Consider the following 10,072-nt stretch of genomic DNA (forward strand, 5'->3'; position numbering starts at 1 on the left):
GATCGTGTCCGCTCTATATCTTGAGAACCGTTATGATTTCAAAGTTTATACTTGACATGTATATGAACCAACACCAGAGGGTGTGTCATAATTTATGAACGACTGCCTAGGGCAAAGTTCAAGGTCAAAAACTTTGGTTTCAGTTGACAACCCCATGTCCTATGGTAAAGATTGTGTCCGCTCTATATCTTGAGAACCGTTATCATTTCAAAGTTTATACTTGACATGTATATAAACCAACACCAAAGGGTGTGTCATAATTTATGTGCAACTTCCTAGGTCAAAGGTCAAGGTCAAAAACTTTGGTTTCAGTTGACAACCCCATGTCCTATGGTAAAGATCGTGTCCGCTCTATATCTTGAGAACCGTTATCATTTCAAAGTTTATACTTGACATGTTTATAAACCAACACCAAAGGGTGTGTCATAATTTATTTACAACTTCCTAGGTCAAAGGTCAAGGTCAAAAACTTTGATTTCAGTTGACAAACCCATGTCCTATGGTAAAGATACAATTTTTTAATGCACATTATTCACAGCGGGGCCCACAGAGATGGCTCCCATCTCAATGATATCTAGTTAAAATCTGATCTGTCATAGGTAGTTGAACAGGTTGAATTGTGGAGAATTATCTTTAGAATGGATTTCCTGAGTGAAGATGAACTACAATTTCCAATTGGTATATATGCAGACTTTGTCAAAACCATGACATCTGATAAATGTATAGTTGTTAGCTTTTAAGTCATTTGGTCTCTAGTGGGGAGTTTTATTTTTTTGTTTGAAAAAATTATTTATTCCTCAATCCTATAAACTCGGAACTATTTCCAAAAAATGTGAATCACAGTACAATGTATTCCATTTCAGTTAAACAACTTGTTGCAATAGATTAATATGTAGGTCAGGAAGTTGTTGATTTAATAAGAGGAGATATGGTATTGTAAAATGCTAATGAAACAGAATTTAAACCAAAAGTTTTCAAAAAGATATGCTTATTTTCTAGAAAAGGATCCTCCTACAGACTAACAATTCACACATAACAGTCCATTTAAACTACAATTTTAAAATCAGGAGACTGTCATACTAATGTATGAAAAAAAATCTAAAATAACAAATACATAGGAACTCTTGGTAATGAAAATGATTGTCAATACAGAGAGAAATGTCTTGCCTGATATACAGGATTTTATATTTTTTGTCGAGCCTGCAACTTTTGTTGCAGAAAGCTCGACATAGGGATAGTGATCCGGCAGCGGCGGCGGCGGCGGTGTTAGCTCACTTCTTAAAAGCTTTATATTTTAGAAGATGGAAGACCTGAATGCTTCATACTTTGTATATAGATGCCTCATGTTACGAAGTTTCTGTCAGTCACATGTCCAATGTCCTTGACCTCATTTTCATGGTTCAGTGACCACTTGAAAAAAAAGTTCAGATTTTTTGTAATGTTGAATTCTCTCTTATTATAAGTAATAGGATAACTATATTTGGTATGTGCGTACCTTGCAAGGTCCTCATGCCCGTCAGACAGTTTTCACTTGACCTCGACCTCATTTCATGGATCAGTGAACAAGGTTAAGTTTTGGTGGTCAAGTCCATATCTCAGATACTATAAGCAATAGGGCTAGTATATTCGGTGTATGAAAGGACTGTAAGGTATACATGTCCAACTGGCAGGTGTCATCTGACCTTGACCTCATTTTCATGGTTCAGTGGTTATAGTTAAGTTTTTGTGTTTTGGTCTGTTTTTCTCATACTTTATGCAATAGGTCTACTATATTTGTTGTATGGAATAATTGTAAGGTGAACATGTCTAGCGGACAGATGTCATCTGACCTTGACCTCATTTTCATGGTTCAGTGGTCAAAGTTAAGTTTTTTGAGTTTTGGTCTTTTTATCTGATACTATACGCCATAGGTCAACTATATTTAGTGTATGGAAATATTTTATGATTTATATATTAGTCGCACAGGTTTTATTTGACCTTGACCTCATTTTCACGGTTCATTGCTCAGTCTTAAGTTTTTGTGTTTTGGTCTATTTTTCTTAAACTATAAGTATTAGGTCAACTATATTTGTTTTATGGAAGCATTGTTAGCTGTACATGTCAGCCTGACATGGTTCATCTGACCTTGACCTCATTTTCATGGTTCATTGGTCTTTGTTTAGTTATCTTGGTTAATGTAACGTTTATGTGACAGTTGTAATAAAGCTTTATACTTAGGACTATCAACATAATATCAATGATTAGTAAAGAAGGCGAGACATTTCAGTGTGTGCACTCTTGTTTAAATTCATTGAGGGAAAAGTAAAATCACAAAAATTCTGAACTCTGAGTAAAATTCAAAATTGAAAGTCTGTAATCAAATGGCAAAATCAAAAGCTCAAACATTTCAAACGAATAGACAACAACTGTCACACTCCTGACTTGGTACAGACATTTTCTTATGTAGAAACTAGAGGATAAAACCTGGTTTTATAGCTCGCTTAACCTCTCACTTGTATGACAGTCACAAAAAAATCCATTATATTTATAAAGATGTGTGAACACAACTAACAGACAAATTAGGTACAAATGAATAGGGGAGTTTTGTTACTTCTTTTGGAAGTACTTTTAATTGTTTTATTTTACAGAATTTGACAGCAGGAACTTTGCTTGCCTTGTGTCTAGTCTTTCACAGATTCTGATGGACCCTAACTTCCGTACACAAGTAGGCTTCCAATCACTGGTACAGAGAGAATGGGTTATGATGGGACATCCATTCCAGAAACACAATAACCTCATACAGCAAGGCAACAATGAAAGGGTAATGGCAATTTTACTTAATGTATTCATTATTTGGTGGAAATAGAAAGTCTTATAAACAAAAAAACATAAACTAATATTTAGACAAATTTATTAATTTGAAATCATAAATCCAGAAAACATGCTGAAATGACTTCCAGATTCACTGTAGATTTGTTGATTCTGCGCATTTCTTATGAATACTTTATCACTCTTCTTTAGCTGCAGCACTATGTTGAGTGTACCAGGCGCATGGTCTTTTGCTGAACTTGGCCAGATTGCTACTGTCTTTATCTCATTTTTCCAAAGGTGAACTCGGATATTATTTTCATATCTCATTATTGTACAAGAAAATTGATAAACCCCAGACTTTGGAGCAGTGAATATCCCACTGCTAGCATCATAACCATTTCCAATATTTGCCCATACTTTGTCAAATAACACATTATTATTGGATGTGACAGATTTTGTAGTGGTAAGAGACGCTGAAAATGCAGGGACATCTTTACCACCATGACCTGTAATTATAACAGATAAATAAGATATAAGTTGATCCACTTTAGGTGCTTCTAATTGCAAAATATATAGACAGTTGAGTGCTTTACTATTTGTTTCTGCAATGTGAATGAAACTTTAACACCTTAAATAAGTTAAAGCTTTTTTTAAAATAAGATTTTTGAAATAAATATTGATAAAGCTTTCACAATATCATTATGATTAAAAATATTCACATATAAAAAAAATATCTTATGAACTACAAATAATGAATGAACTCACCTGAATGACAACTACCTGATCCTTTCAACTTCAACATCATATTAAGCAGATCTTTAAAGAGGTTGTTTTCTGAAAGTACAATAATAAAGAATTAAAGGTCTTTCCACCAGTTAATATCTATTTTGATATTAAAATATTAAAAATCAATCTAAAATGTCAGTTCATATGGCTTTATGATGTATAGATATGAATTTAAAGCAATGGTCAAAATCTAGAACGTCAAAATAACCTATGACCTTGACCTCAAATCTCAAATCAAAAGACCCTAGGTCTCTAATATGTATGGTTAATAAGTTATATCACTTTACACATAATTTTAGATATGATAGGGGCAAAAACTCCCATTCATTGTCTAGGCACCCTTTCAACTAAAATTATTAAGTTACTACATGTCGCAACTATCAATTTAGTCAAAATGATTTGTTGATATCTTATACGGTTTCTGGAAACGAGTGGAAATAAGCCTAATTCAAAAAATAAGAATATGACCTTGACCTTTGACCTTGACCTAATTTTCATTTTTTTGGACCAAGGACCTCAAATCAAAAGATCCTAGGTCTATCACTTATGGTGTTCCAGTTTTAAATACATTCCAAAATTTCAGATACAAAAGGGGAAATAACTCTCATATGGAGCGTTCATATTGCTTCGGTCGAAATTGGACAAATCATGTGAAGGATATAACGAGCAATTTTATAAAATAAATTTTTCGTAATCTTTTATGGTTGCAAAGGAGTTGTGGACACAAGGAAAACAGTGTTTGGGGAGATAACTCCTACAAAGAAAAGTATTGGATTACGCAGGGTAAATTTCAAAAGCGCATAAACTGTTCGATATCATATACCAAATATCTAAGTGACATATTGCGAAACAAATATTTATCGCAAAAACAAAATTAGGCGGAAGAAAAAAAAAAAATAATCAGAAGAAAAACAATAGGTCTTTCCACAGAAAAGTGGAAAGACCTAATTAATCTTTCCTTATATAATATATATATATTAGCATTTTTTTGCATTGATCAAAATTTTATTGACTAATTTTAATGCATAGTTTTAACAAGAGTTTGTTTTCTACCAAAGTTGGGGCATTTTTAAAACATTAATAACTGTATGCAAGTCAGTAAAATAACAACTTGATTAAAAAAAAAAATAGTTTTCTCTTAAAAATGAGAAAAGTTTTATATAAAAAGAGCATTTTAATTTATTGAGAGTTATACATACCTAGTTTAGAGTCACAATATCCCTGGATTTTACTCATTTGTCCAAACAAGATAACAGTCAGAACAAACACTGCTGATAAATGCATAATTGTAGACAAGGGATTTAACTCCAGTTAGAATGAATATTCAGTTGATGTAATGTGTTTTTCCACTAGGCATTTTATACCATCAAATAATTACTAAATCACATGCTAAGGTATCATTAATGTAAATTGATATCCTTATTGAACCAGTCAGGATAAAATTTTACATGCATAAAATTAAAAATACATGTTGTAAATTAAAAAAATTGGCATGTCTACAAGAATTCACCCCATATGGACTAAAATTGCTTTTTGAATTATAGATCCTGTGCTTTGCAATTACAAAAAATGCCAATAGATCCATATTTCACCTTAAAAAAAAAGTGTTATCCAATCGGCCATATTCTGCTAAAAAAATGTGTAGTTAGTAGTGATTCAGAAACTATATAATTTTTGAAAAAATGATTTTGTGTTTGCTGCAACATTTTTTATGATGCCATAGTTACATATTTGTTTTAGGATTTTTAAGAATATATATGTACAAAAAAGTCTATTACTAATCATAACACTACTTTTATGCCCCAATGTTAGGGAGGGGTCATTAAGTTTTACCATTGTCAGTACGTCCCACTGATTTCCTTTCTCTAACTATAGTTTGCCTCAACCAAATGTTATGAAAATTATAAACAATGCTTATTACCACAAAATACAGATCAAGTTTGAATTAAGGTGGTGTCACCAACAAATTTTGCTTGTCCAGGTGTCAATAACGGTGATGTCCACATCACGAGTAGTTTGATATAAATGACACAATACCCATGCAACCAATTAATAATTTAAGAAAATTCTGCATTCTGCATGCCATGTGCTGAGTGTCTGCCCTAATCTAGTAGGGGATTATGTCTTGCCATGCAATACTCACAGAATTCTTATTAAACATTTATTATAAAGAATTTCAAACATCTTAACATTTATTGAACTCTTCACTATTTTTTTCAGGTGCCAGTGTTTTTGTTATTTTTGGACTGTGTTTGGCAATTACTTCAACAATTCCCATCATCCTTTGCGTTTACTGAGACATATCTGACTTCTGTGTGGGACAGTGTACAACTTGGACTTTTTGAATCATTCCTGTTTGATAGTCCTCATCAGAGGTCAAGGTTTAATGTGGAGAACCGAGTGATGCGTCAGTTCCGACTGCCACCTGTTTGGAGTTGGAATGTCCAGTTTAGTCAAGACGATCAAGCCGTGTTTAATAATCCTCTGTATATACTGAAATGTAAATCTCAAATGAACGGTCCTGTTAAAGACACAATGTCTGACAAAAGTAGTATGAATGGCAGCCTGACTAGAAATACTAGCTATGTTTTTAAGTTGGGAAAATATTACGATGACATTAATGCTGAGGTTTTTTCTGATGAGCCTTCTCCTATTTTAAATCCAATGATTGGTGAATCTGTGATAAAACTTTGGAGCCAGTGTTACCTAAGATGGCAGACGCCTGCCCAGATTATAGGGGGAGGTAACCCAGCTCAGTATTTCCAACAATGTATCATGATGGAAGAAATAATCCACCTCCAGCATAGACTTTCGTCACTGAATTCCAAGTGTCATCAACGTAGGCCGAGTAGTAATCTTATTTTTAGTTCCGACAAACAGAAGGACCAACAAGATAACATGTTGGACAGTACTTATTTGACTTCATCGTTTCCATTTTCTTCAGGTCCGAGAGCACAGAACAAACCATCGTTAATTTTTACACCAATAAGTGTTTACTTACAGAACAGTGCTATTGACAATGATTACAGAGACTCTGAAGATTAAACAGTACTAGTTATCTTCTTTTGATTTCGATTAAAAAGTACTAATTATCTCCCCTTTCATAGATTTTATTCTTTAGGGCTATTCTAGTAAAAGTGTGAGATATGATTTTCATTTTGTTTGCAATGTATGCAAATGGGATATATTTTGATACTTTAAAGGTACATTTTATAAAATTGATATTATTATTTTCAACAAGTCACTAGAGTTAATCCTGGGGTATTAAATTTTGTCAGACATAATGAATTTCAAATTTTAGTGAAATTTGCAAACTTTGTGGTGAAATAGTCCATTTTCATTGAAAAATTAATATAATCTGATCTTTAAACTTTATTCTGTAAAACTATATAGAGAAAGTCTAGATTTATATGAAGATTTGTAGAATCTAATGTCTATGAAAAGGGAGAGTACCCACAATTATTGGATTTTACAATTAATTGTTATCCATGGAATTATCAAATAATGGATTTTAGAAAATGATATTTCAAAATTGAGTGATCCAGTCTATTTGATCTTTTAACATTATGATCATTTTGATTAACCTATAAATTCTTAACAAATGAGTTAACTTTGTACAAACATGAGCTTAAAAATAAATTGATATTTTTATAACAATTCTTTTTTGCCAAAGATAGTAAAGATTTTGATAGTTTTTGTTCAGAAGCTGCTTAGCCTTAAACTTGTAAATTGATTGTAGACATCCGAGAATCATGGATAAACAAGTGAGACATCTCTCATCTACAGGTTTTCGGCTAAGTACTAAATATAGTACACTTTCATTAATCAAGGTCCTTTTCATATTTTTTAAAACCTCAAATTATGAAAGAAGGTGTAATTAAGCCCCTTTTTTTCATGTGTCTAAAAATGGTTCTTATATCATACCTCATCATTTTTAGCCAAGATGAACAAAAAATTATCAAACACATTCCAAATATAGTTTTTATATTTTTGAATAGATGATTCGAAAGAATGATAAAATGCATTATTTTATCCAAATCAATCATAAAGATGACTGGATGAATCCCGTTCATTCTGTTTGGGTTTACTTTGCTTGTTTTCCCTCCAGAAATTTTAAGAAAATAATGAATAAGTTGGAAGTGTGCAAATTTATATTAATTTTGTTTGTTTCAGGGTGTATTAAACCATCATAAACATTTAACACACTAAAGTTAAGATGCCATGTAATGTACTTATATTAAGATTATCAGTTGATGTGAATTATCTTCAGCATGGATAGTTAATTGTTTATGTTCAATATGTGTTATTTTTGTAGTAAAACAGCCTTTCCTTATTCTAGTTGAACATAGAAGAAAAAAGTTATCTTATTATTCTGACAGCATTTGCAGGACCTTCATTTTCTGGGAATTTTAAATTAAAAGTTACAAGTCACATGTTTAGGCAAGAACCTTTCCACTATGTTCAGCTTAGTTTAGTTGTAGATCATGTTTCCTTTACTTTAGGAGTTCATCTTAAAGGATTTGAATTGTTGATATTGAAAAAAAAACTAGTCTCTTCTTAAATCTACTATGGGTTTCTGTCTCATAAGTAGTAATGCATTGTCCACTTTGGATTCTTCAAAACAGGTTTAAGATGAAAATGTAAAAATAGGCTGTAATAGAACCAACCCACTCATTATAATTGCAAATAAAATGATATCTTATAAGGAATAACTAGCCTTTCCAGTAACCATTTACTTGAAATAACCCAAAAGCATTCTTTTTAAATGCCTTGCTATTGTTAGATGGGACTGTCTGAAACTGCAGTATATTAATTGAAACGTTTTGAGCACTGAGCCAATTTATCTATTTGATATCTGTTTGTGTTTGTTCTTTGTAGGTGCTATATATTAGTAGTCTTTAGTTATTTTAGTGATGATTTAGTTTATTTAAAAGTGTATTCTGACCAGTATTTTATTAAGAGAATGTGATACCAGTAGCCGTGTGTTATTCAAGAGTACTAAAACATGCATGATAGTTCAAAGACTATTCTATTTAGATTTTGAAATTCATACTGACCCATGGAAAATAGATTTGTTGGGTATTATATTTTGATTGTAGATCCCTCCTGTATAAATCATAGAGTCAATGGATTTTTTTCGGCAGTCTTTGGGATATAGACTATATAATAAGATAAAGATGCTTATAAAGGTGTTATGCATTAGTATTTATACAATGAAGATGGTCATATTGGCACATTTTAGATGTAAGCACATTGTTTATTTTTATTTATAATCATGTACATGTTTATGATAAAACAATAATATATTTTATATTTTGTTTCTGTTGATCAGTTATGTATTCTCATTTAAAGTTAATTATTTATGTAAAAAAATTAAGCCATTTTTGTGGTATGATAAATAAAAAAAATATAATGAAATTATGGACAATTTAAGTTCCTACTTTGTTATATTTATGCATCATTTGGTATCCATCATATTTTATAGAACCTGAGAAAGAAACATGTTTAAACTGCCACATTCTGTATGTATGTGCCTGTCCCAGGTCAGGATCCTGTAATTCAGTGGTTGTCATTAATAAGGCTGTTTTCTTTGATTTGAATTGTTTTACATTTGTTCATTTTAGAGCTTTTTATAACTAAGTATGAGGTATGGGCTTTGCTCAATTCTGAAGGCAAAAGGGTGACCTATAGTTGTTAATTTCTGTGTCATTTGGTCTCTTGTGAAAAGTTGTCTCCTTGGCAATCATACCACATCTTCTTTTTTATATGAAGACTTAACATTAACCAATGAATCATGAAAATGAGGAAAGCGTCAGGCAGACATGTACACCTTACTATTATTCCATACATCCCAAAGAAAGAAGCCCTATTGCTTATAGAATCTGAGATCAAACCACAAAAACTTAGCCTAATGAACCATGAAAAAGGTCAGATGAAACTTGCAATACAAATATATTCAACCTAGTACAACCAAAATACACCAAAATACAGCTTCTTATATGATCTGAGAAACAGATCAAACCACAAAAACTAAACATTGACCTATTTACCATGGCAATGAGGTGAAGGTCATTTGAAACCTTACAGACAAACACATTCACTTTACAATCATTCCTTACACAAAATATAGTTGAGCTTTTAGTATGAGAGAACCTATAACCTTGATCACCAATCTATGCAATGATGTCAAGGTCAAGGTCTGGTAAACCCTATACGAGGGACATGTAGACTCTGCAAAGATTCTTTGTTCAAAATTAAAACTATACAGTTTTAAGCAGACGCTGAACCATGAAAATGAGATCAAGCACGATTATATTCACATCACAAGACAACACTGCATATTATAAGCATTTGTAAACAAGGTATGAAGTAGTTAGGTTTTCTTCTTCTGAAATATACAGCTTTATACAAACAATTTATGCTACCACCGGGTAAGCATCCCTATGTCTTGCATTCTGTGTTTTTTTGGTTACTAACTGACAAAAATGATAAATGA

The 10,072-nt window shown here is 31.9% G+C and overlaps 2 protein-coding genes across 9 annotated transcripts in view; one reads left to right on the plus strand and one right to left on the minus strand.

Annotated features, from left to right (window-relative positions):
* LOC139521000 (myotubularin-related protein 10-B-like) overlaps positions 1–8,994 on the plus strand; it is a 34,640-nt gene extending 25,646 nt beyond the window's left edge. For all 8 annotated transcript variants that reach the window (XM_071314139.1, XM_071314136.1, XM_071314138.1 and 5 more), the window contains 2 exons: positions 2,628–2,800; positions 5,797–8,994. In XM_071314139.1, coding sequence (XP_071170240.1) covers positions 2,628–2,800; positions 5,797–6,621 — 998 coding nt within the window. In that variant the 3' untranslated portion in view covers positions 6,622–8,994. The remainder of the gene's footprint in view (positions 1–2,627; positions 2,801–5,796) is intronic.
* On the minus strand, positions 2,874–4,903 carry LOC139521001 (complement C1q tumor necrosis factor-related protein 3-like). The gene is made up of 3 exons (XM_071314141.1): positions 4,776–4,903; positions 3,556–3,624; positions 2,874–3,296 (listed from the first exon to the last, which is right to left on the minus strand). Exons 1-3 carry the CDS (start codon positions 4,858–4,860, stop codon positions 2,893–2,895), a joined length of 558 nt encoding a protein of 185 aa, XP_071170242.1. The 5' UTR covers positions 4,861–4,903; the 3' UTR covers positions 2,874–2,892.
* Positions 8,995–10,072: the final 1,078 nt, after the last annotated feature.

Source organism: Mytilus edulis, chromosome 4 (assembly GCF_963676685.1).
Source record: "Mytilus edulis chromosome 4, xbMytEdul2.2, whole genome shotgun sequence".
NCBI classification, from domain to species: domain Eukaryota; kingdom Metazoa; phylum Mollusca; class Bivalvia; order Mytilida; family Mytilidae; genus Mytilus; species Mytilus edulis.

Bases quoted from the DNA above. Each gene is read 5' to 3' on its own strand.
- LOC139521001 (XM_071314141.1), bottom strand. From the start codon at position 4,860: ATGCATTTATCAGCAGTGTTTGTTCTGACTGTTATCTTGTTTGGACAA. The intron at 3,625-4,775 runs GTATGTATAACT...TTGTACTTTCAG, and splicing joins ATATTGTGACTCTAAACTAG to AAAACAACCTCTTTAAAGAT. The intron at 3,297-3,555 runs GTGAGTTCATTC...TTATAATTACAG, and splicing joins ATCAGGTAGTTGTCATTCAG to GTCATGGTGGTAAAGATGTC.